The 27,808-nt window shown below is 41.8% G+C and overlaps 1 protein-coding gene across 1 annotated transcript; it reads left to right on the top strand.

Annotated features, from left to right (window-relative positions):
- Positions 1-103: 103 nt before the first annotated feature.
- On the top strand, positions 104-26,412 carry LOC147429541 (U-box domain-containing protein 52-like). The gene is made up of 3 exons (XM_086495040.1): positions 104-513; positions 26,008-26,129; positions 26,215-26,412. Exons 1-3 carry the CDS (start codon positions 279-281, stop codon positions 26,410-26,412), a joined length of 555 nt encoding a protein of 184 aa, XP_086351166.1. The 5' UTR covers positions 104-278.
- Positions 26,413-27,808: the final 1,396 nt, after the last annotated feature.

Below are 27,808 nucleotides of genomic sequence, written 5' to 3'. Positions count from 1 at the left end.
ACGCGCATGCCAGAGTGGAACATTCCAGATAGAAGGAAGTCAAAAGAGAGAGATTTAGAGAGAGAGCAGACTCTTTGAAGCGGATGGGCAGCTGCTTGGATGCAGCTCGCTGCGTATATTCTTCCCAAAATTCTCTCTCGCTCATCACATCAAAGTATCTATACCTTCTATTCGCGCGCGCGCACACACAGCACACACACACAGTGTCAACGCACTGGATCAGCTGAAGCAAACACATATATATTGTGCACACTAACAGTAACCGTAAAGGCTGCAATATGATGATGGCGGACGTCAACATGCAGCAGCTGCAGCAGGTAGAAATTATTGAATACCCAATGATCGTGTCAGAAGCGCCCGTACTCCCCACTAGGGTTGGGGTGTGTGTGGGAAGCGAGCAGAAGAGAGGACTCCGAGCACTGAAATGGGCGCTTGATAATCAGGTCATCCCTCCAAATGGGCATGTCTACCTCCTGCACGTGAAGCCCCCACTGCGCTGGATCGCCGGCCCAAGTAAGCCCTAGCTCCTTCTATATACAGTACTATTTTCTACATAGTCATATTAGTAATGTAAATGCTGATGCATGCACCCCTGAGCCGATTGATTTGAGTGCGCTGCTGTGCATTTTGGGGAAGGCTCACTACAAGGGCAAAGGCTAATACCACGCAAATACAAAGCACTCTAGATATCACAAGGGGATTTAGGGATTTTCTCATGCAGGAAAACGGAGTCTTTTTCAATGTTTTTCATACAATGCATAACAGCATGAGCTTATGGGAGGGAGGCACCGCATACCTAGCTAGGTACGATGCCGTGGGGCGGCCGGTGGTCCCCTGCCCCCAATCGTACCTAGCTAGGTATGCGGTGCCTCCCTGATCACAGAAGCTCATGATGTTGAGGTAAGTCACAATGTGAGAATTATTGTGAGAATTTGTCCAACGTATAAAGTCAGCCTGCTGAGATGGGGGAAAGATGATTACGGAACCCCATTCTACTCAATTAAAGTTGATGAAGAATTTGGTGAAAATTTTAAAGTCCGAATGTTAATCGAATTGAAGCGCCCGATTTCCATGGTTAGTTAAGCCGAATGGCCTTTAAGTGGCTATTGAGAAAGAAGCATTCCCACACAAAAGGATAGGAAGACACACCTCACACACACACCCAAATATAAGTTGATGATTAAGTGCACTTAATCTATGTCCAATGCAGAGACTAAGAGCTTGTTTTGAAGCTGAAAACACATAGATTTTGACAGCTTGGTAGGAGGGCCAAAAAATGTGCGATTTAAGCAATTGAGGGTTCAATGGAATGGCGTCGGGAAGCACATTGAAGGCACACTAATTGCACAAGGCAGTGATGCTTACAATGAGAGTTATATTGATGCGATAATGTAGGCTGAAAATGAGTACAATAAACACAAAAATTTGAACGCACACACAAGATTATTAAGCGCCACTAATCAAAATGCCATAAATTAAGCTTTGGTATTGTCAAGAGCATGCCCAAGCTTAATAAACAACGATTGTGATTAGGGCAAATGAGAATTTAAAAACGATGAGACCTAGAGGTGAACCGTAGGCTCTGATATCACTTGTTGGGAGTGGTGGTAGCGAAAACGTATCCTTAATCACCAATGGTTAGCATTGGTCTATAGCCTTAGCTTTACCATGGTGTTAGGGTTAGGGTTAGAGTGATTAGGACTTGTAAGGCTTAGTTAAGGCAGAAAATAGTTAGTTGCGTTTTAACTAAGACGTTAAATTAACATGCTAATTAAAATGATGCAAACTTCTCCACGCTTCTCCATTATAGATGGAGTGATACATGCAAGCAGTGGAGGTGGAAAATGCTAATGCATTGACATAGGTAGTTAGGTGTAATGTGCATGAGGAGCTTTAGGACAAGTATCTGTTCCATGTGGCATGCTAGGTATAGGCATGTTTCCCACTAAAGTGTGAGAGTAGCACCATAAGGGGTAGTTCACATAGGCATAGGATGGAAGTAGGTTTAAATCCTAACAATCTCCCTCTTAAACCTCATTTTATCCTAAGATTGTCTAAGATACATCATGGTTAGATCTCAATGGATGCAATAGGTCATGGTTCATACAAGGTTTCCTTAGGTAGGTGCATGGGTTCACATTTGGATACATAAACATGGTTCTCAAAATGGATACATCATGTTTTGCTCACATTCAAATACATCATGCAAGTGTAGAAGGTAGTGTAGTAGTTAGGGATCCATTGTTGTACATCCTTATCATAATATGATCCTCATTCGGTGTGTTGTAGTCCTCACATTGGCTGTCATTTTCATGTGTTTATGTTTTTTCTTCATTGGTCTGTTTTGTCGAGGATGCGACCTTCATAGCAGAAAAGTATACATACATTATAAATGTGCATATTTCGTGTGTGCTCATGATTATGGGCGGTCTTACCATATACATGGGTATAAGCAGTGTCTGAACTTGTGCTTGTGTGTACATGTACTTCATGCGTGTGTATTGCATACATATTATGTGCCATTTGCTGTGCTTTTGGCTTGTAACCTTTTTGAAGGAGCATAAAGCTCATGGTTGGATCCCCAAATACAAGAATACAAGAGTAAAAGGCTTGAGATTGCACGCTTACAAGCAGTTGCTATGGCAGAGTTTTGAAGCTCGTGGGATGTTGTGTGAGTCCTTGAAAATGTCCCTTTGTAGTGGGAACGACTACTTGAGCTTGCAAAATTATGAACATGGTAATTTTGACATGTATCGAGCTCCCACGCTGCAGGCAAAAGTTGGCGGGATTAGCTCTGCAATCATCAATGGAGTGGGTACAGTAAGTGGGCGACCGGCTTGTGATGGCGCCGATGGCAGTTTAGGTACATCAGAGGACAGAGCGTGTGCAAGTAAGGCAGTAGATCGAGAATGTGCAAGGGCGACATGTCGGCAAGGAGGAGGAGATGAAGTGGGCAAGTGCAGCGGCTTGAGCGATATTTGATGAGGTGGGAGCGTAGAGAGTCGAGGGTCGATGGCTCATGGCATTACACAAAAGACGGCTCTGCAGGGCACGTGATTGAGCACTGGCATCAGAAATAAAGGAGTTGATGAGCACTACAGAGGGAGTTTTGAGACAGAAGATGAGCAGTAGTTGAATGTTGCGCTACAGTTTTGAGAAGGCCGAGAATGTGAAGGCGAGGGGTTCTGCAATTGACTCCGATCTTGAAACGGGCTGTTGTGTGTGGGGTTTGTGACAACGCCACTATGCATGAGTAAGCTGCAACGATAGCAGATGGGTTTCCTCCTTTTGGGCATGCAAGCAAACCAAGACAGCCCCTTTTGCCTCTACATAGCTTTGTGGACTTCGGAGTCTGAAGATTGGTTGGACACGATGGTGCCCCTTTTTACCAATAAAAGTCTGAGCACTTAATGTGCTCTCACACACACACACAAGATTAGAAGGCAGATTAGTACCAGATAATTTCTTTCAAATTGAGTATTTGAGAAATCAATCAAAAGCAAAAATAGGGATCTTTACACGTTGGTTTCAATGTTGAGGTTTAGATTTATGAGAAAAATCAAGCCAAAAAACGCAAAAAATATGCAAAGACTTAATACATATATTATGCCGAAAACGTTGGATCGATTAAGTGCCAAAAAAAAAGATGATACCCAATAGTGCATAAGCAAGATATGATAATGCTAATAATAATAATGGTAATAATGAGCCTAATAATTGCTATGATACCACTTGTAAGGCTTAGTTAAGGCGGAAAATAGTTAGTTGCGTTCATAACTAAGACATTAAATTAACACGCTAATTAAAATGATGCAAGCAAGTCAAATACAAACTACGTAAGTTGATTAGGTGCATTATTTGTACAATGATTCTCCATTTATAGATAGAGTGATACATGTAAGTAGTGGAGGTGGCAGATGCTAATGCATCCACATAGGTAGTTAGGTGTAATGTGCATGAGGAGCTTTAAGACAAGTGTGATCTACTCCATGTAGCATGCTAGGTGTAGGCATGTTTCCCACTAAAGTGTGAGAGTAGCACCATAAGGTGTAGTTCACATAGGCATCGGATGGAAGTAGGTTTAAATCCTAATAGGATAAGGGTTTAGGCTATGGCAATAGCAAGAGCATTAGGGTAGAGAATAGACACAATGATAGAGTCAAAGTGCAAATGATTCATAATAGAAAAGCCTGTCAAACAGGCTTCGTACTTTACATCCATTGGCTAGAGAGGTTGCATCCTCTTCCTATTGGACCATGTCATCTCCTCATCCATCATAGTAGACAAGGGGTGTTTCCGATGTGGTGCCACAAGTGTGGGCTTCCCCTAACATGGTGTCAGTATGTGTATGGGTTCATGCACATCTAGACTGGATGCATGTGAGTTATTTTTATCTAGTATAGTGTATTGTTATTCGGGAGCATGTGCCAACCACCCCAACCTAGTTGGTGTCTCTATGTGTGTGGGTGTGTGGGTGTGTGTGTGTGTGTGCGCGCGCTTTTTAGTTGTGACACTATAAAATGTGAGGTTTGGGTGTGTGAATGCAAGGGTATGTGTTGCTGGTATTAAACTAATACTTATATACAAAAGAACATAACAGTTTAAAAGACAAATGGCTTTAGACAAAGTACAAGGATTAGCACAAAAACGACTCAATCTTTGATTCATTTTTGTACATGTACATCATAGTGAGAATGAGGTATCATTCTAATCATTTGTACTTAACATAGTTTAAAACAACAGATACTAAAGTGGCAGAGGTCAAGTATGTTAGTGACAGATATCAGAAAAGCCAAAAATATCCCAAGAAAAGATAGAATCCTCACCTTGGAAAAATATGTAACAACATCGGTCTGTAGATACCACAATAGATGTCATCGATGTTAGGAAATAAGACGTAGCTAAATAGATAATTGAGTAGATTACTTAATGGAGAGAGACAGATTTACATACACGAGATTATAGAGTAGAGAGAGAGAGAGAGAGAGAGAGAGTACACACGATATACGTGGTTCACCCAATGTGGGCTACGTCCACGGGAAAGCAGCCACTCAATGTCTTTAGTACTTCAAAACAAGAAGTAGTTTACAAAGGGATTATACCCTTAATGAAGCTCCCGCCTTGCTTCACTCTCACCACCTCACACTCACCTTGTTGCATCAACTTCACACTATGAAATGTGTGTAGAAATGGCCTCCTTTTATAGGCCAAAAGGGCTGCCCTCTCTTATGAGAGACAGCCATGTGTAGCCGCCCTTGTGTGAATAAGTCCAAATCGGACCCTCCAATCCGTCCATGTGTGGCCGCCCTTGAGAAGACAAGTCCGCTTTTGAATTCGGCCACCGGCCATTGACTTCGGCCACCGGCCACCGGCCATTGACTTCCGACCACCGGCCATCGGCCATTGACTACCGGCCACCGGCCAACCGACCGGTTGTTTTCCGACCACTTTCCGGCCGCCGTCCAGCCATAATATTCCGGCGAAAAAGAATATTCCGGCGAAAAAAGTCTCGGGGGCCTCCGCCCCCGAGGCCTTTAAAGTTGGCCCTGATTCTTGTTCGTGAAAATTTTGGTTTCCGGTGAGTGATTTTCCTTCACGCACGATGGCTTCTCCTCATAATGGGGGCCTTACAATTACCACATAAAATTACAAGGGTAAATCAGGCTCCATACTTCACAATCTCCCACTTGGAGACTGATCTCCAAACCAAACCTGTGACTGCTTTCCATTCTGGCTTCTTATCCTTGAATGCCGATTGAAGATGAGCAAAAGCTCAACTTCTCCTTGTTGACCACCTTTGTAAACATGTCTGCAGAATTTTCACTTGTATGCACCTTTTCTAGCTTTAGTTGTCCCTCTTCCAAAAGAGTGCGTATGAAGTGATATCTCACCTCAATGTGCTTTGTCCTGTTACCATATACATGTGGTAGTGATGTGTGTGAACACACTAGGACCGCCGGGGCATTTTTTCCCTCTTTAGGAGGTTTTTTCCCCCGTGCATTGTATATACGCCCATCACTCTAGGGCTATCTATCTTTCCATTGCACACTAAGGAATACACTCTCTATTGTGTGCCTTGAGCTTCCTTCGTCTTCTCCAAGCTGTGTGTGTTTCTCTGCAACCCTAATTCCAACAATTGGTATCAGAGCAGGTCACGTCCTCCCGGGCTTAGTCGCCATTTGCTCCAGCACACGCCTGCTCACTTTCTCCGATTTCAGTGAGCTTTGGCAAGCGTTCGCAGGTCGACAAATATTTTGGGAGAGCCCGAAGACCTCGGTCTGCTCAGAATTTTGATTTGGGCTCATTTCGGCCTCCGTTTCCACTACGGACAGTACTGCACAGGTTATTTCGTCATTTTGTGCAGATTTTCTGTCAGTGCCGTTTTCTGCATAACAGGTGCCTTATAGTCTTCTACGGTTTGTGCTATATAGCACAAGTTGTTCCCGCTCCATTTCTCCTATTTTCGGGCAGTTTTCACATCAGGTGCAGCATTTACCATGGCTGACAACAACAACACAGATGTGTTCAAGATGTTTGCTGCTGAGGACAGGTTGGATGGGGACAACTACCCTATGTGGGCTTATATGATGCAACATGTTCTTGTGTCAAAAGGTGTCTGGAACATTGTGCAGGGCATTGATGTACGTCCTGGTTCTGAAGATGTAGGCGATATTGAGGATGTTGCAGGTCTTGCTGCAAGGATTGCAGCTGTTAGAGTTGTTTTGCCTACAGCAGAACAAGCTCGTTGGGATGTTAAGGATGCGCAGGCTCATGCATTGATTGCGTTGTCTGTGAAGCGCACCATTATTCCTCACATCCGTTCAGCAAAATCTGCAAAACAGGCTTGGGATATTCTAGCAGGTCTTTATGCAAGCCGCAATGAGGCTAAAATTGCTTTGCTGCGTAAAGAGCTAGAGTCGAAGATTATGCATGAGGAAGATGATATGGACACTTTCCTTGCTAGTGTCAAGGATATCAATGAGCAACTCATTTCTGCAGGTGAAGTCATTTCTGACAGTTCCCTTGTGCAGACTGTTCTTGATGCCTTACCAGATTCCTACCAGACTTTTGCTAGTACTTGGAGACTGATGACCCAAGGAAATCCTGAAGTTGTCAAGTTTGATGCATTATGCACATTGCTGTTGCAAGAGTCACTTTCTAGAAAAAACAGGACTAGGCAGCGTGCAGTTGAACAGGCTTTTATTGCTTCTCAAAGAAAGGGTGGTAACAGTAATGCAGCCACTTCTTATGGTTCTGCTGCGAGTGGCAAAAATTCTGTTCCTAATGCTTCTGCTGGCAGCACTTCGTCTGGCAATTCTGGTGATAAGGGCAAAAAGAAGATGCGTTGCCATTATTGTAAAGCCAATGATCACTTGATCAAGTCGTGTCCTAAGTTGAAGGCCAAAGAGGCTAAGAAGAAAGAGGGTGGTTCCACTGCAAATGCTGGTTCCACTACAAATGCAGCCATTGTTGAGTCTTCTGTGAAAGGAGATTGTGATGCTGATGTTGCTGCAGAATGGGCTTTTAGCGCAGAGTGCACTTACAATCCTGCTGTCCATGATGCATGCTTGTCAGTTGCTGCAGATTCACATGTGTGGTATTTCGACAGTGGTGCTACAAAGCACATTACCTCACATCGTGAATTGTTTACCTCTCTAGAGTCTGTCCCTCATGGGAATTCAGTCACTTGTGCCAACAACGCCTCTTATCCAGTTCAGGGAGTTGGAAAGATTGTGCTCACTGCTGCTAATGGCAGTTCCTTCACACTTGTTGATGCACTTTATGTACCTGGGATCAAGAAGAATCTCTTGTCTGTATCTGCACTTGCTAGACTTGGACTTGTAGTCAAATTTGTGGATGACAGATGTACAGTTCATGATCTCAGTTTTGGTGATGAAATTGTTGCATCTGGGCTTTTGTGCCGTGGGCTGTATAAGCTCACTTTGTATGACAAGTGTGGACAAAATTTTGCAAATGCTGTTGTAGATTCAAGGGCTATTTCAAATGCAAAACTTTGGCATGCACGTTTTGGTCATCTGAATTTTGCCAGTTTGCTGCGTTTGCAGAAATCTGGTATGGTTGCTTCTTTGCCGCCTCTTGAAGCACCTATCAAACATGTTTGTGAAGGCTGTATTCTGGGTAAAATGCAGCGTTCTAAGTTTCCAAAGGATGGTTCAGTTAGGGCCACATGCAGGTTGCAGCTTGTGCATAGTGACGTTTGTGGGCCCATGCAAACTCCGTCCTTGGGCAATTACCTGTACTTCGTGACTTTCATTGATGATTACTCCAGGCATGCGTGGGTATTTCCGCTTAAAGCGAAGTCCGAAGTTTTTATGTGCTTCAAACAATTTTTGGCTATGGCTGAAAATGTCTCAAAATGTACTATGGGCACCCTCCGTTCCGATCGAGGGGGGGAGTATATGTCTCATGAATTTAATGCATTTCTGGCTAGTCGTGGGATAAAACACCAATGTACAGTGCCTTATACACCTCAGCAAAATGGTGTTGCTGAGAGGAAAAACAGGTCACTAACGGAAATGGCACGATGTATGGTCAAAAGTCAAGCTTTGCCGCATTCTTTTTGGCTTGAGGCCATCATGTGTGCCACTTATGTACTTAACAGGTGTCCTACGAAAGCTTTGCAGTCTATTACTCCATATGAAGCATGGCATGATAGAAAACCTTCTATTGAGCACATGCGTGTTTTTGGCTGTTTGGCATATGCTTTGGTGCCACAAGTGCAGCGCAGAAAATTGGATGATAAGGCTGTCAAATGTATTTTTGTTGGTTATAGTGCTGAAAGCAAAGGTTACAGGTTGTATCATCCACAAACAAAACGTATTTTGGTTTCACGGGATGTAGTGTTTGTGGAAGATTCTGTTCAACCCTTGCTGTCATGTACTAGAGACAGTAATGTAAGCTCACAGGACATTTATGACACTTTGTTGCCTCTTTTCAGTGGTGGAAATACGAATGTAAGTTCCAATGAGGCAAATGTACAGCCTATGGGGGTTTCTGAAAATGTTTTAGAACAGCCTATTACTGATGCAGATGTACATGATGTACTTGATGAGGAAAGGGTTGAAAATGAGCAGGCTAGAGGTATGCCAAAATGGCTGGTGCACACTTTGCGTGACAGTAAATTGGATGCACCTTTATCTAGTCGTACTCGTTCAGGCTCTCGCCATGCATCTTATGCATCAGATTGTTATGTTTTGGCTGTGTCTAGTTTACATGATGTTGAGGAGCCTCTGTCTTTTGATGAAGCACAGAATTCAGAAAATTGGATTGCTGCCATGAAATCAGAATATGATGCACTTATAGAGAATGACACATGGACTTTATGTGATTTGCCTCCTGGCAAAAAGGCCATTGGTACCAAGTGGGTTTACAAGTTGAAACGCAAGCCGGATGGTGAGATCGATCGCCATAAGGCTCGACTTGTTGCAAATGGTTATGCACAACAAAAAGGCATAGATTATGAAGAGACTTTTGCTCCCACTTGTCGTATGACTACTGTGCGTTTTCTATGTGCATTGGCAGCTCATTTTGGTTGGGATGTACATCAATCAGACATTGTTACTGCTTTCTTGAATGGTGACATATTTGAGGAAGTTTATGTAACGCAGCCTCGCGGTTTTGTCATAAAAGGACAAGAGGACAAAGTGTGCAAATGTAAGAAGGCTTTGTATGGGTTGAAGCAATCTCCTCGTGCTTGGTATGAGAAAGCTGACACTCATTTGGTTAAACGAGGCTTTCGTAACAGTCCAACAGAAAGCACATTGTATGTAAAGCGTGAGGATGATGTATTTCTCATTGTGGTTCTTTATATTGATGATTTGCTGATCACTGGACCAAATGAGAGACATATTGCTGAATTTAAGGCTGATTTGAAAGCTACTTTCAAGATGAAAGATTTGGGGCTGTTGCATCATTACTTGGGTATACAGTTTAAGCAGTGTGATGGTGGTATTGCCTTGTGTCAGAAAAGTTACATAGAGACATTGTTATGTAAGTTTGGACTTGAGGATTGCAAACCTATTGCCACTCCCATGGAAACAGGTTTGAAGTTGAGTCTACATGATGCTGGCGATCCTGCTGATGTCACTCTTTACCAAACTGCTGTTGGCTGCCTCATTTATGTATGCAACACGAGGCCAGATATTCAGTTTGCAGTCTCGCAGGTCAGCAGATTTATGCATAGCCCAGGGTCTAAGCATTGGCAGGCTGTCAAGAGGATTTTCCGCTACCTTAGTGGCACTTTACATCTTGGCTTGTTTTATCCCAAGGGGGGATCATTGCCGCCAGACTTACATGCTTTTTCGGACTCAGATTGGGCTGGTTGTTTTGACATGCGAGTGTCCACAAGTGGTTTTTGTTTCATGCTTGGCAGTTCATGTATATCATGGTTGAGCAAGAAGCAACCTACTGTGGCCACTTCGAGTTGTGAGGCTGAGTACAGGGCAGTCTTCACAGCTACGGTTGAGTGTGTATGGCTCAGACGCCTTATGGCTGACTTGGGTGTTGGACAGGACACTGCCAACACTATCTACACTGACAGTCAGAGCGCATTGGCAGTTGCGAGGAACCCAGTTTTTCATGCTCGCACAAAGCACATTGAGGTGCATTACCACTATGTCAGGGAGAGGCTCTCAGCAGGAGAGATCAGTTTGGCTTATGTGCCAACACAGGACAACCTTGCAGATCTTTTCACAAAGGCATTGTCTCGTGAGAAGCTTGAAGCTTTCCGCAAAGCTTTGGGCTTACTCCCCTTTGTGGACTGATCCTGTCCTCAGGGCATGGCACTTCCCTTTACTCATGTGCCAGCTCTCGTTCACCGCATCACTCCAGGGGGGATTTGTTACCATATACAGGTCAGCAGATTTATGCATAGCCCAGGGTCTAAGCATTGGCAGGCTGTCAAGAGGATTTTCCGCTACCTTAGTGGCACTTTACATCTTGGCTTGTTTTATCCCAAGGGGGGATCATTGCCGCCAGACTTACATGCTTTTTCGGACTCAGATTGGGCTGGTTGTTTTGACACGCGAGTGTCCACAAGTGGTTTTTGTTTCATGCTTGGCAGTTCATGTATATCATGGTTGAGCAAGAAGCAACCTACTGTGGCCACTTCGAGTTGTGAGGCTGAGTACAGGGCAGTCTTCACAGCTACGGTTGAGTGTGTATGGCTCAGACGCCTTATGGCTGACTTGGGTGTTGGACAGGACACTGCCAACACTATCTACACTGACAGTCAGAGCGCATTGGCAGTTGCGAGGAACCCAGTTTTTCATGCTCGCACAAAGCACATTGAGGTGCATTACCACTATGTCAGGGAGAGGCTCTCAGCAGGAGAGATCAGCTTGGCTTATGTGCCAACACAGGACAACCTTGCAGATCTTTTCACAAAGGCATTGTCTCGTGAGAAGCTTGAAGCTTTCCGCAAAGCTTTGGGCTTACTCCCCTTTGTGGACTGATCCTGTCCTCAGGGCATGGCACTTCCCTTTACTCATGTGCCAGCTCTCGTTCACCGCATCACTCCAGGGGGGATTTGTTACCATATACATGTGGTAGTGATGTGTGTGAACACACTAGGACCGTCGGGGCATTTTTTCCCTCTTTAGGAGGTTTTTTCCCCCGTGCATTGTATATACGCCCATCACTCTAGGGCTATCTATCTTTCCATTGCACACTAAGGAATACACTCTCTATTGTGTGCCTTGAGCTTCCTTCGTCTTCTCCAAGCTGTGTGTGTTTCTCTGCAACCCTAATTCCGGCATTTTTTCCCTCTTTAGGAGGTTTTTTCCCCCGTGCATTGTATATACGCCCATCACTCTAGGGCTATCTATCTTTCCATTGCACACTAAGGAATACACTCTCTATTGTGTGCCTTGAGCTTCCTTCGTCTTCTCCAAGCTGTGTGTGTTTCTCTGCAACCCTAATTCCAACATGTCCTTGAATGAAAGGCTGAGTTCTTCGCAAGATGGATAGCGCTTTGGCTATCACTGTACAAGACACAGTTGTCTTGTTTGAATCCAAGCTCTTCTAAGAATCTGTGAAGCCACAGAATTTCTTTGCTTGCCTCGGTCATTGCTACATACTCTGCTTCCGTGGTAGAAAGTGAAACCACTTTCTACAGCTTTGAAGCCCAGCTTACTGTTGTGCCTCCAACCGTGAACACATAGCCAGTAGTGCTCCTTCGAGTATCTTTGTCACCTGCCATATCTGCATCAGCATACCCTTCTAGAAAAATATCAGTTCCTCCAAAATACAAAGCATTTGTTGTTGTCCTTTTTAGATACCTAAGTATCCACTTCACAGCTTGCCAATGCTCTTTACCTGGGTTGTCCATGAACCTACTCACAACTCCCATTGCATGTGCAATGTCTGGCCTTGTCCAGACCATAGCATACATTAGAGAACCTACCGCTGCAGCATATGGAACTTTATACATATAGGCTATCTCCTCTTGTGTCTTTGGACACATATCCTTCGTTAGTTTAAAATGACCAGCCAAAGGTGTAGAAACTGGTTTTGCATTTTGCATTGCAAACCTTTCTAGTACCTTCTTGATGTAATCTTCTTGAGATAGCTTTATTGTCTTCTTCGTACTGTCCCTTGATATTTTCATACCAAGTATCCTCTTTGGAGCACCTAAATCTTCATTGAAAAAGATTTGGACAGCTCCTCTTTTAGGTCTTTGATGTCCTACATGTTAGCACTTGTAATCAACATGTCATCAACATACAACATTAGGATGATGAATTTCCCATCTCCCAAATTCTTCGTGTAGACGCAGTGATCCGAGTTGCATCTTGTGAATCCATGATCCAACATCCATCGATCAAACTTCAAGTACCATTGTCTTGATGCTTGCTTTAAACCATACAAGCTCTTCTTTAATCTGCAAACCATTTTCTCCTTACCTTTTACTTCATACCCTTTTGGTTGAAGCATGTAGATTTCCTCCTCTAAGTCACCGTGAGGGAATGCCGTATTTACATCCATTTGCTCGAGATTTAGATCATGAGCAGCCACAAGGCTTAAGACAAGCCTAATTGAGTTCATTTTTACAACAGGAGAAAATATTTCATTGAAGTCAATACCTTTCTTTTGAGAAAAACCTTTTACCACAAGCCTAGACTTATACCTTTTCTTCCCACCTTCTTCTTCCTTTAGCTTGTACACCCATTTGTTTTGAAGTGCCCGCTTACCTTTAGGCAACTCAACCAACTCCCATGTTTGGTTGCGATGTAGTGAGTCCATGTTTGGTTGCGATGTAGTGAGTCCATCTCCACTTGCATGCTCTTCGTCCATTCTTCTTTGGATTCATGTTGCATAGCTTCTTCATATGATTCCAGCTCTCCAGAATCTGAGATCAAGAGATGGTTGAAGGAAGGAACAAACCTTTCTGGAGGTCTACTTGCTCTTGTAGATCTTCGGGGAATAGGTTGAGGCTCCTCATTTAGTTGACGTTGTTGCACATTGTCACCGTTTGCAGTCCTTGAGTCTTCACCGTCCTCAAGCTCCATGTACTCATCACCTGTTTCTTTTGTTTGTTTTCTTTCCAAGTAATCTTTGTACATATTTTGTTCGTTAAAAATTACATCCCTACTCCTTAAGATTTTACCATCTTCAGGATTCCATAGGCGATACCCAAAGTCTCCTTCTCCATAGCCAATGAAGAAACACTTTTTGGACTTTGCATCTAACTTTGATCTTAGGATTCTATCTATGTGCATGAAAGCCTCACACCCAAACACTTTGAGAAATGCATAATTCACCGGTTTACCTGTCCATGCCTCTTTTGGAACTCCCCCATCCAATGCCGTTGAGGGTGACCGATTGATTAAGTACACATACGTACTTACAGCTTCTACCCAAAGCTCAAGCGGTAATCCTGCATGTAGCCGCATGCTTCGTGCTCGTTCCATGATTGTCCTGTTCATCCTTTCCGAAATCCCATTTTGTTGAGGTGTCCTTGGGGTTGTCCTTTGCCTCCGAATGCCATTGCTAGCACAAAAGCTTTCAAAAGCTTGGCTGCAATATTCGCTTCCATTGTCAGATCTGAGGCATTTAACCTTCGTACCTGTTTCATTCTCCACAAAGGCTTTCCACCTTTGAAATATGGAAAATACATCGGATTTATTCTTCATGACATAAACCCATGTTTTTCTAGTCGCATCGTCTATAAATGTTACATAGTACAATGAGCCACCAAGTGATGGTGTACTTGCAGGACCCCAAACATCAGAATGAACCAACTCAAGTTTTTTATTTTTTCTTTCATTTCCTGATTTTTGAAATTTTACCCTCTTTTGCTTACCATAAACACAATCTTCACAGAACTCTAAGTCCACTTCTTTCAAACCTGGTAGAAGCTTCTTTGTTTGAAGGATTTGCGTTCCTTTGGCACTCATATGCCCAAGTCGGTAGTGCCACACCGCACTCTCAACTTCTGTAGTTGCTGCACAAGCTGAAGGTTGCATGCTAACAGTACACAAGTAAAGTGTACCGACTTTTTCACCCTTGGCAACCACCAAAGATCCCTTTGAGATCTTCCACCGTTTGTTTCCGAATGCAATGTTGTGACCTCCATCGTCCAATTGTCCTGTAGAGATCAAATTTTTGCAAAGAGAAGGAACATGCCTAACATCTTTAAGCTTCCATTCATTTCCGTTAGCAGTTTTGACAGAAACTGTACCTTTGCCGACAATCTCACAAGCTTCATCATCTCCCAAGTATACATACCCAAAATTACCTTTGGTGTAGTCTTGGAAATGTTGCTTGTGTGGTGTCGCATGGAATGAAGCCCCGGAATCTACTATCCAGGAATTAGACACATTGTCTAATGAGAGAATTAGAGCATCTTGCTCTACTTTACCTGCCACATTGGCCTCCGATGTTGGCTTGTTGTCTTGAGACTCTGTCTCCTTCTTCTTCTTGGACCAGCAATCCTTCTTGACGTGGCCCTTCTTGCCGCAGTTCCAACATTCAAGAACTGACTTTGTGCGTGACTTGCTCCTCCTTGAGCGATCACGACCCTTTTTGTTTTTGAACCTCTCCTTAGGCCTTCCTCTTGTTTCCACTGATAGTGCAGCACTTGATGATTCTCCTGTGCTTCTCCTTCGCATTTCCTCGCTTAGGAAAGATTTCCTTGAATTGAGTGGGAGTTATGGCGGAGGAAGGGAAGCTCAAGATTGAGAAGTTCAACGGCAAAAACTACCAACATTGGAAGATGCAGATTGAAGACTATCTCTACCAGAAGGACCTCTATTTGCCACTAGGCGGTCTTGCGAAGAAGCCCGCAACAATGGCAGATGAAGCATGGATTGTGCTTGATTGAAAGGCACTGGGAACAATCCGGTTAAGCTTGGCGTCAACGGTGGCCTTCAATGTTTCGGAAATGAAGACCACGGAGGACTTGATGAAGTCACTTGACGACTTCTACGAGAAACCATCGGCATCCAATAAGGTATTTCTTATGAAGCGCTTGTTCAATCTAAAGATGGCAGAGAATGGTTCAGTTGCAGAACACCTAAATGACTTTAACACAAACATAAGTCAACTTCGATCAGTGAAAATCAATTTCGATGACGAAGTGCGAGCTCTCCTTATACTATCATCTCTACCGGATAGTTGGGACAGCCTTGTGATGGCTGTAAGTAATTCTATCTCTAGCACAAGTACTCTTAAGTTTGATGATGTTGTGGGTGATAATTTAGCTACAAGCAAACCTTGCTCTGATACCAGTTGTTAGGAAATAAGACGTAGCTAAATAGATAATTGAGTAGATTACTTAATGGAGAGAGACAGATTTACATACACGAGATTATAGAGTAGAGAGAGAGAGAGAGAGAGAGTACACACGATATACATGGTTCACCCAATGTGGGCTACGTCCACGCGAAAGCAGCCACTCAATGGCTTTAGTACTTCAAAACAAGAAGTAGTTTACAAAGGGATTATACCCTTAATGGAGCTCCCGCCTTGCTTCACTCTCACCACCTCACACTCACCTTGTTGCATCAACTTCACACTATGAAATGTGTGTAGAAATGGCCTCCTTTTATAGGCCAAAAGGGCTGCCCTCTCTTATGAGAGATAGCCATGTATAGCCGCCCTTGTGCGAATAAGTCCAAATCGGACCCTCCAATCCGCCCATGTGTGGCCGCCCTTGAGAAGACAAGTCCGCTTTTGAATTCGGCCACCGGCCACCGGCCATTGACTTCCGACCACCGGCCACCGGCCATCGGCCATTGACTACCGGCCACCGGCCAACCGACCGGTTGTTTTCCGACCACTTTCCGGCCGCCGTCCGGCCATAATATTCCGACGAAAAAGAATATTCCGGTGAAAAAAAGTCTCGGGGGCGCCTTTAAAGTTGCCCCTGATTCTTGTCTGTGAAAATTTTGGTTTCTGGTGAGTGATTTTCCTTCACGCACGATGGCTTCTCCTCATAATGGGGGCCTTACAAATGTGCGCTTTTACCACATAAAATTACAAAGGGTAAATCAGGCTCCATACTTAACAATCGAGACCAGCAAAGCCAAGCACAACAACCAAGATAGGCAGTCCATCCACCAAAGTAATTACAAGACCAGGTTTGTAGCCAGGTGGCCTTCTCCAAAGTAGGGCCTATTGAAAGCTACCTCATATCCAAGAATTTGATAGTTATGCCAACCTCAGAGGGGCGTAGAAGCACAACCAACCAAGGGTAGCTCAGTAGGGCAGGTAGGTAGACGGCATCAAATCAGAGCCGACTCATCGGCCATCTTGCAGGCAGGAAGAAAAGGGGGGGAAAGGTGAGCGAGGGTTGCTACACAACCAGAGTTAGGAGGGATAGCTTATAGAATCATCCAACAGCACACAAGGATGAGAGAAATAGGGAGGACAACATGTAATATGATAGCGTAGTGTGTAGGTAAAAGCAATATTTCACACTCAGAAAGGGAAGTGATTAAAGGCCATTATACGGCTCCGATCGTGGGTGGGGAGATATTAATTGCCCACTTCCTCAAAGGTTCTAGGGTAAGGTTCACACCCAGTACACACATCCCCATCCCACTAAAGGATTGAGTTATAGGTAAGCCATATGGGGGGTTTAGGTCATAGGAGGTACTAGTACAAAACGTAGTGCCATGGTAATATCCCACAATCATCCATCCGATTAAAGGGAGACTTCAAACTGATAAACATGTACAAAGGTGACCACGGGGAGTTATGAATTCAGCAAGGCATATTGCCATAGGATAGAGTATGTGTGTAAGTAGTAGGAGGTTTTAAACATCCCCATAAGACAGTGTAACCATCAGCTCCCATTAGCACAGCATGAGACAAATACAAACATGGGGATTAGGGAAGAGTATAAACTACCATCCATTGAGAAAAAATCCCAAATATCCAAGTGGATTGCCTACCAAGAGAATAGGGTTCAATCATAGTTAATGGTGAAGAACTCATAGCTAGATGTAGTGACCAAGAGAGAGAGAGAGAGAGAGAGAGAGAGAGAGAGAGAGAGAGAGAGAGAGAGAGAGAGAGAGAGAGAGAGAGTGAGAGAGAGAGAGAGAGAGTGAGACAGAGAGAGCACAACACAAGACAGTATAACCAGCAGATCACACTATTCAAACCAGAGTTAAGTGTGTGTGAATTCAGGAACAACTCAGTCTTAGAATTATCTTTGTACAATGCTTGTACGAATGAAATTTCATTCTAGTAAACAGATATCAGAAATACATCCCTTGCAGTAGGTGTATGTGTAATCCTGTATTGGACAACTGCTAAAAGCCAAAAAAAACTTTCCAAGATAAGATAGACTAGTCCTTACCTGCATCCATCCAAACAAAACAACAGATATGTTAGCCTTGGTTGTGTTTTACAGGTATCAATGGACTATACCAATTGTTATCCATGTCCATCTCACAACTTTTTTTAAAAAACTTACAAGCTTAGTCCAAAGTATCTATGTGTTCCATTTTTAAAAATGTTTCATTTTCCCAAAGTTAATTTTTTGTATAAATATAGTATTGTCTTGTTTAGAAGGCCATAACCCCTTTTAATCCAAGTGTCTTATCCCTCCCATCAAACAGCTTTTTGAGTTTTTTCTACCAGATTAATGAGGCTCCATCATATGAAGCCATAAAAGAAGCCTAAAAAATTCCATTAATAGTTCAAACTTGTTTTTGTTTATCTACAACAGATACAGTTTATGTTTATATGGAATCCAATCCTTCTCAAGTTTGTATGTCACAATCTCTTAGCAAACCAAGTGGCAGAGAACCCTTATGGTATCCAGCTAGTTTCGATTGTCAAACCAAAAAAGGACAAGATGTAAGAAACTACACCGCCCATGTGAATGCAAATAATGTATTGGATTATCTCATCCAAACAACCAGTAATGAACAGGATCAGCATCGATATGCAAGCGGGGCATTCTCCCCCACAAACCTCAGCAATCATAAAAACATCCAACATCAGTGCACAGTCGGCCAAAAATCCCATTATTCACTTAACCAACCCAAACCGTGGGCCTTAATTACCAGGCATTATGCGACAGTGATCAATAAACCAGTCTTAAGCGACAGTATCAAGTCAAAAATCAATCCCAAAGCTTTTTGATGAATAGTCTGCACCATCAGTTTGTTAGGTCATTATCGACAGTGTACTGCATTGCCAAGCCAAGCGACAACAATCCCAATTTTTTCAAAAAAACCCAGTGAATAGTTAACATAGAGCTACCAAGAATCAGAGTTTTACTGAGTTAAGCAGCAATAACTATTATGCCATATCCCAAATTTTAAGGATCAACTTTAATTAAAACCACCGAACTGTATTACGCAGAACTTACTAAAGACCAAAAACCCAGTAGTGGGGTCAAAGAAATGCCAACAAAAACCATTGCACAGTAGCCCAATTTTTTAAGCTAATGAACAGTCCACATAGTGCAGCAAAAAAAACACCAGTAGTACGATACAAGCCATGCCCAAAGCATGTTTATACCTCGATATTATTAACCATGCAATGTCACGCATAGCCAGCATACTGGGCTTAAATAGTTATAGGCAGTGAGGAAAGCCCAACTATTAACACAATGCTACCCCACACCGTGGTAGTTACCAACCATCCATCTTTTAACAAGTTCTAGTCAACCCACACAATCGTCCATACCATTTAACTGATAGAGCAACACCATAACAGTTACATTGCCCTAAAAAATAAGATTGCAGCGAAACTCATGATAACATGCAAAGTACCCAACCTGTGTTGTTTGTGTTACAAGCTCCATATGTCGGTGCAAGGGAGAATAGACACACAGTAATTCACGCAAGCAGAAACTCATACAAGGCTAAGTGAGGGGCAGAGTGCGCCCTCACCTCTTAAATAGAAGAAGGAGGAAGGCCATCATCACTGTGTAGCGTGCAGAGAGTGTTGAGTGGAGCGAGCCCCTTCTGGGGATTTGCGAATGCGAGGCCGCCTGTGACAATGTTTGCCAGGGCAAAAACCACCATAGCACCTTCACGGCCAGGTGTACAAAAGGCAGTATACCACACTATCAAGGTTTTAGTACCACTTACGATTTATAAGGGCACTATCCCACGGTGGATACCCTATATAGTGAAACTATGAAGCGTGTTTAGCAGAATCCAGGATGTCAATTATGCAAAATAATCTTATAGGTAAGTACCACTCTGTGTGTGTGTGTGTGTGTGTGTGTGTGTGTGTGTGTGTGCGCGCGCGCGCGCGTGTGTACGCACACATGTGCGCTCACCCTAACCCAGGCACCATACTTAATGAGTTGGCAGTAGGCCCATTGAGTGTGGGCCTAGTGCCTCATCAAGTTGATTAGAGTAGAATAGTCAAAGAGCTATAACGTAGCAGAAAATCCATGAATCTCAATGGAGCAATAAGTGACAATGTTAACAGAGAGGATTATACTCATGTAGGAGTTTTAAGGCTTTGTTAGCCAATAGAGTATAGTATGGCTGCTGTTCAAAATCGATCATGAAGGTTTGCCATGTTTATAGCAGTTTCAATGGATAGTCTTCAAACGAACCGTCCAGCCAAGAGTAACCCGTTTACGGGAAAAAATGATTCTAAAATCATAAGAATCGATATAATTAAACAAGGTAAGTAATTCTGGATAAACCTGCAACCTGAAAACATCAGAGTCAAAGACTACAGTAGCTCTGAGAAGGAATCCAATCTATAGGAAAGAAAAGACCACCTAACACTTGTCAACCTAACAATGAATTATCGATAGTGATTCAATCCAAGCCTATAGACAAAAATCTCCAAAGCAAGCGTCCCATACCCAGCCAACTAGGAGAACCTTTTTTGTTTAGGATGTGTGTGTTGCTATTTTTTTAATTAATACTCATACACAAAAGAACATAACAATTCAAAAGACAACTAACTTTAGACAAAGGACAAGGATTAGCACCAAAATGACTCAAGTCTTTGATTCATTTTTGTGCATCATAGTGAGAATGAGATATTATTCTAGTAATTAGTACATAAGATAGTTAAAAACAACAGATACTAAAGTGACAGAGGCCAAGTATGTCGATGATGGATACTAGCAAAGCCAAAAAGATCCTAAGAAAAGATAGAATCCTCACCTTGGTTACATATGCAACACCATCAGTCTATAGAGACCACAACAGATATCATCGAGACCAGCAAAGCCAAGCACAACAACCAAGATAGGTAGTCCATCCATCAAAGTCATTCCGAGACCAGGATCGCAGCCAAATGACCTTCTCCAAAGTAGAGCCTATTGAAAGCTGCCTCATATCCAGGAATTCGGCAGTCATGCCTTACTCAAAGGGACATGAAAGCACAAACAACGAGGGGTAGCCCAGTAGGGCAGGTAGGTAGACGGCATCAGATTAGAGCCAGTTCAATATCGGCCATACTGCGGATATGAAAAAAAGGGGGGGAAGGCGAGTGAGGGTTGATACAGAACCAGGGTTAGGAGGGATAGCTTATAGAATCATTAAACAGCACACAGGGATGAGAGAAATAGGGAGGGCAATAGGTAATATGACAGTGCAGTGTACAGGTAAAAGCAATATTTCATGCTCAGAAAGGAAAGTGGTTAAAGGCCAATACGGCTATGATCATGGGTGGGGAGATATTAATTGCTCACTTCCTCAAAGGGTCTAGGGTAAGGTTCACACCCAGTACACACATCCCACTAGAGGATTGAGTTGTAGGTAAGCTATATGGGGGGGTTAGGTCATAGGAGCCTACTAGTACAAGGCGCAATTCCGGGGTGATGTCCCACAAGTATCCATCCCATTCAAGGGAGATTTCAAACTGATATAACTTCTTCAAAGGTGACCATGGGGAGTTATGAATTCAGCAAGGCATATTGCCATAGGATAGAGTATGTGTGTAGGTAGTAGGAGTTTTTAAAGATCCCCATAAGACAGTGTAACCATCAGCTTTCATTAGCATAGCATGAGATAAATACAAACATGGGGATTAGGGAAGAGGATAAACTACCATCCATTGAGAAGAAATCCCAAATATCCAAGTGGATTGCCTACCGATAGGATAGGGTTCAGTCATAGTTAATGGTGTAGTGACCAAGTGAGTGTGTGTGTGTGTGTGTGTGTGTGTGTGTGTGTGTGTGTGTGTGTGTGTGTGTGTGTGTGTGTGTGTGTGTGTGTGTGTAATGTAGCTATTTTACTTATATAATAAAACATAAATAAGCTTTTAAGCTCAAAAGACAACTGCCTTTAGACAAGTAACAATGATTAGTATAAAAACAACTGAGTCTTAGAATTATTTATGTACATTGCTACAAGAATGAGGTCTCATTCTAGTGTAGAAGTACAATAGCTGATCTACAAAGTATGTTCCAAAAAGTGGTAATTAAGAGCTTGTGATGTCAAGGATAGACATTTGCTTCAAGCCCAAAAAAATTCCAAGACATCCATTCAAAAAGACAACAAATACGTTAGCCTTGAGTGCGTTCTACAGGTGTCAATGGACTATATCAGTTGTTATCCATGTCCAACTTACAACTTTTTTAACTTTAAAACAAATGTCCAAAGTGCTCATGTAATCCAGATTTATTGTAAACATATTTTTTTCTTTTTGATTTAAGGAGATAATTTAAAACATGGTTTCGATATAGCCCCAATTTTTTAAAAAGACCTTAATAAATATTATTATACATATCATATTTGATCAGGAGGCCACCACCCCTTCTAATCCAAGTGTCTTAGTACCCATATCGGCATAGAAGAATCGGCCCTTCTATAACCTTGCAAACAATGTCCAATTTTTTTACTCAATCGAGGAAGTTCAAAAAAAAACCTTTAAAAGTGACCTAATCCTTGGTATTGGACACCCATTAAGATATATCTTTGCATGGATTAATCATTAGACTTAGACTAAGTAAATCAAGTAAAAAATTGAACTGATAAAATCCCCTCAATGAGAGACATCCTCATCATACCTTGGCTTTCATCCATAAGTGTTATACCAAACAGAGGAGATTTTACTTTTGCTATTCTACTCAATCATAGGGATCTAAAGTGAAAGGCCAACTTCTAGTGAGTCAAAAGAAAAAAAGCCAGCATCTTTCTCTCATAAGCAACTTGACAGTTAACGGTATCAATAGTACAAAATTCAATCCGTGCAGCATAAGCCAACAACCCTATACTAGAGGGTCACCAAAAAGAGAAAGGTGGCACCCTTATTTCGCAAGCAGCCCAACAATGATAGTTCATTAAAAGAGGGTCTCAATAGAATGTAGAAAGCAGAGCGGCATAAGCCATTAAACATAAACCAAGGGTCAAAACCCAGACGCTCTTTGGGGCAAGGAACACCACCAAATGATACTGCAACATTATCACTATGGTCAAACAATGACAACCATTGACCACACAACCTCCCCCCATTTTTTTACATTAAACTATCAGCATAGTACGCACTATTATGTTAGAGGACCAAAAACGATGCAGATGTTCTTTGTACATGAAAAAAACACACCACATCGTAGTTTCCAGTCACCAGTCGCTATCAATTCCAAGGAATATCAACACCTTAACAACCTTTAAGGGTGTGCAGAATACTACATAGAATGTAGTAGAAAAAGCAAAATTTTTAGCTTTACCAATCTGTGAAGCCTCCTTGTGTTCAACCATCTCCATAGCCACACAATAAGCAAATGTTCAGGCTCTCAAAAACTCTCTTTCACATACACACACAGGAAACGTAAGAGCCAAGGCTAAGTGAGGGGCATAGAGCGTGGAGAAGTTCCATGCCATTTGAAGTTTTTTAGGGGGAAGTTTTTGAGCATTAATAGGCTATGATATTTTTACTTATGTGTGTGTGTGTGTGTGCGCATGGCCGCCCTAACCCAGGCACCATACTCAGTGAGTCAGCAATAGGCCCATTGAGTATGGGCCTACTGTCTCATCAAGTTGATGAGAGTAGAAAAGTTTAAACTAAAAGGAGCTATAGTAGAGTAGAAAATCCATGAATCTCAATGGAGACATAAGCGACAATGTTAACAGAGAGGATTATACTCCAGCCGAAGTTTTAATTAAGGCTTCGTTAGCTAGTAGAGTATAGTATGGATGTTGTTCAAAATCGATCGCAGAGGTTTGCCATGTTTATAGTAGTTTCAATGGATAGTCTTCAAATGAAGTACCGTCCAACGAAGAGTATCCCATTTACATATAAAAATTATCTTGAAATCATAAGAATCAATACAGTTAAACAAGGGTAATTAATTTTGGATAAACCTGCAACCTAAAACAATCAGAGTCGAAGACTACAATCGTTGTGAGCAGGAATCCAATCTATATGCAAGAAAAAGGACAAGGGTTAGCACAAAAATGACTCAGTCTTTGATTCATTTTTGTACATCATAGTGAGAATGAGGCATCATTCTAGTGATTTATACATAAGATAGTTAAAAACAACAGAAATGAGAGTGACACAGGCCAAGTATGTTGGTGATGGATAATAGCAAAGCCAAAATGATCTTAAGAAAAGATAGAATACTCATGTTGGTTAAATATGCAACACCATCAGTCTGTAGAGCCACAACAAATGTCATCGAGACCAGCAAATCCAAGCACAATAACCAAGATAGGCAGTCGATCCACCAAAGTCATTCCAAGACCAAGACCGCAACCAGGTGACCTTCTCCAAACTAGGGCCTATTGAAACTGCCTCATATCCAGGAATTTGGCAGTCACGTGAGCCTCAGAGGGGTATAGAAGCACAACCAACCAGGGGTACCCCAATAGGGCAAGTAAGTAGACGACATCAAATCAGAGCCAATTCATCGGTCATACTACAGGCAAGAGATCAAAAAGGGCGGGGGGGGGGGGTACAAAGCCAAGGCTAGGAGGGATAGCTTATAGAATCATCCAATAGCAAACAGGGATGAGAGAAATAGGGAGGACAACATGCAATATGACAGCGCAATGTGCAGGTGTAAAAGCAATATTTCACGCTCACAAAGGAAAGTGATTAAAGGCCACTACTACATGACTCCGATCGTGGGTGGGGAGATTTTAATTTCCCACTTCCTCAAAGGGTCTAGCATATATAAGCAGGGCCACTGTCTCTCATTTGTACAGATCTCATTTTATGCTAGAGTTAGAGTTAGCTTTCTCTCTCACACACTCTCTTGTAATGTCCTCATTCCTACAGATGTGTAGATGGTCATTTTGTACATTTCTTGAGGAAGGTACACTTTGATACTTGTAAAAATATGCTTTATTTGGCTAAATTAGAATCCAAGTAGTTGGATGAACAAAGGGAAAACCAAGTGGAAAAAAATCCTTTAAAGAAATAAAAGAGTATCTTATAGAGGTACTAGGCTATGGAATTGCAATTCTATCCTGAAGTAGTGTAACAACTAGTGTGTAAGTTTTGCTACAATTAAAATTATTAAAAAGAATTTTTTATAGTAGCATGGAATTATAGCTAGAGATTATAGGTTGTTTATCTTAGAAGGTCAATGCATAGGTGAAACACATGACTGAGTGCCAGATGCATATGTCCAATAATGGGATATCCTATGCATACAAAAGTGCATTTGAAACCAAAAATGCAGCAAGATAAAAAGCTAACACTATGTGTCTAGGGTTTTTGAAATTGAGATTTGACTTCTCATCTCACAGTGTAGTAGTACGTGAGTGTTGGGACTCTATGCTCTTTCGAAATTTCCAAAAATACTAGACTTAAAATTATGCTCACCTCATCCAACATCAATGACACACTTAAATAGGTCAGTTACTCTCTAGGTAGAGCAAATGCCTATTAGCCACACCCCCTAGCGATGGATTATTTTGGCATGCAGCTTTGGGACTAGCATTTTACTAGACTAGGGGCTTAGCTATTGAGACCTTGAGTATGACATATGGTTCACTTGACATGCCAAAGGGCTCTGTTTTGCTTCTCAATAACTAGCATGTAGCATTCTTGTTGTTTCTTGGATATCAGTTTTGAAGGCTAGCTAACACGTTTCTCCATGTTGAGAGTTTGCTTTTCTTAATGATTGTGAAATATGATGCATATGTTAATGGGTGGACATATGATGCATATGTTATGCATGAATGATGCACATTGTGCCTATTACATTCAGAATATTATATGTTGCTCAAAGGTGTATCTTATATTATTTAAGTCCTTGTAAATTAGGGTTTTCTAAATCTTCTCACTATAGGTTATATGAATTGTGTTTTATGCATCCTATATTCGTGTGTGATGATCTCCACAAAATCATTTTGGTCAATTATTTGCATGATGGAATCAATTGTTTCATTAAGACTGGCAAGATGACTTGATCTTTTTTGGATTCACACATTTATGTTAATCATGAAAATTCAAATTTCAGCTCTTCTAACATTGTTTTGACCAAGTAGAAGCAATTTTTCATTCTTATAGCAACATAAAAAGAGCACATGGCTTTCACCACAATCAAATTTTTAATTTGGATAGTGTTCTATAATCAATCTTGGATTATTTCATTTATAGTTGGTGGCAAGACTCCAATTGATAAAGCAAAACCTGATCTTGTTAAAAGGCTGGAAGAAGAGCGTAACTTGGACACAAAGGTGCTTGTCCTTAAGTATGTAAAGTTGTGCATCAAAAGCAAGGTATGATTATTCCACTTTGAGATCCTTAGACATTGTAAAGTCTTGATACTTTTTTGTAATTAAGCAATGAAGTGTTCAATTGTAGGTTACCTATGAGCTTTGTTATGTGAAGAATGATTCTATCAAAAGAGAGATTGTGGATCAAATAGCAAAATTGGGTATCACAAAGCTCATCCTGGAAACGACATCTCAAAACGCTATTACAAAGTATGCTTTCAACTTCCCCATGCATGGAATAGACCTAGATGTTGGCATTACTTGGTTACCTATGATTAAAACTTAATCGGGTGAAGGGATAAACAAAAAATACAGAGATTAATAAAAAACGCAGAGATCCAATATAGAGATACCTAAGAAAAAACGTCATTTTGGGCAACATTTTGCAAACCGTGTTGAGTGTGAAATGTGATGATTGCATCAGGTTCCTCATGAAATTATGAATTAGATAATATCAAGATCAATATTTTTTTCATTTTTCTTAACTCTCAGTTTGAGGAATTTCAATTTTTAAAGTTTTTCAGAGATTAGAGGCACTTAAGCCTCGAGTAATAGTGCATTTTTCAGCAAATTTCAAGAGGACGCATAAGCAAGATTGCAAGAATATTACAAAATTTTGTCTCTAAATTGGGGGTGCGTCCATTTTCTTTTTGGAGACTATCTACTTATTAGCCCCTTTACCCTACTTGGATGTTTTAAATCTCCATTACAAAATGTCACTAGGCCACATTTTTTATTAACACCTAGTTTCCCTTTTTCTCTATCCTCTCATACCCTTTGTCTCTCTTCTCTTTAAAAGTGGCTTGCAAGTTAGCTAAGCATGAGCACCCCTTCAAAGGCTTCTCTTACATCTACCTAGTTCTACTTTCCCTTGGATGTAAGAAAAATTTTCCAACAAGTGCAAAGGACGCTCTTCCTTCTAGTAATCTGCCTCCTTTCCAAGGGGCATAATTGTGTAAAGTCCCAGAGAGCTGGAAGCATGTTCACTATGCAAACTCAAGAGGTCACGATACATAGGCCCCCATATGAAGAGGATTTCATAGCTTATTATAAAACTACCTATTTGTATAAAAATTGTGAATCAAACACCAAGCTTTGGCTATTTAGTTTGTGTAAGATGCCTTTGATGTGTGGCTATTGTGAAGCTAAGTGAAGCTATGGTTGAGTAAATTTAGATCAAATGACTTGGTTGATTTGTATGTTTCTACCACCACCATCTTCATTGCTCATGTGACCACATTGGTAGATTCAAGTATACGAGTGTTCCTTGCTCACAACAAGCACATTGAGGTCCACTCTTCACGAGATACCACTCTAGCTCACAACTTGAGAAGTAACAAAGATTTTGAGATCAATTGAATATCGAAAAGGATATTCTTGAAGTGTAGAGGAAACCTTCAACTTAGGGACTTGCAATAGAGGGATTTGTAGTGTTGACACTTGGAACATAGCAATCTGTAGTAAGGTATTTGCAATATAGAAATTTGTAGTTCAAAAACATTGGTGCAACCGAACTGTGTCGACCAGAGCAGAGGGCACAAGCAGTGATATGTATGCTGACAAATGCATGGTAGAGGGCTAGAGCAAGTGGGAAGAGCCTATGCAGGCAAGTGGCAACGGAGATGTGGTTTTCTAGACCAAATGGGCTCCAAGTTGGTCCAAATAGGATGGCAGGTGAAGGG

Source organism: Adiantum capillus-veneris, chromosome 22, assembly GCF_014529385.1.
Source record: "Adiantum capillus-veneris isolate H3 chromosome 22, ASM1452938v2, whole genome shotgun sequence".
NCBI lineage: Eukaryota > Viridiplantae > Streptophyta > Polypodiopsida > Polypodiales > Pteridaceae > Adiantum > Adiantum capillus-veneris.
The sequence above is the reverse complement of the archived record's forward strand: the minus strand, read 5'-3'. Positions and strand labels throughout refer to the sequence as shown.

What these genes read in the sequence shown, in the direction of transcription:
- LOC147429541 (XM_086495040.1), top strand. Translation starts at nt 279, where the DNA reads ATGATGATGGCGGACGTCAACATGCAGCAGCTGCAGCAGGTAGAAATT. An exon ending in GCGCTGGATCGCCGGCCCAA is followed by an intron (nt 514 to 26,007) that starts GTAAGCCCTAGC and finishes TTTCATTTATAG; the next exon opens with TTGGTGGCAAGACTCCAATT. An exon ending in AGTTGTGCATCAAAAGCAAG is followed by an intron (nt 26,130 to 26,214) that starts GTATGATTATTC and finishes GTTCAATTGTAG; the next exon opens with GTTACCTATGAGCTTTGTTA.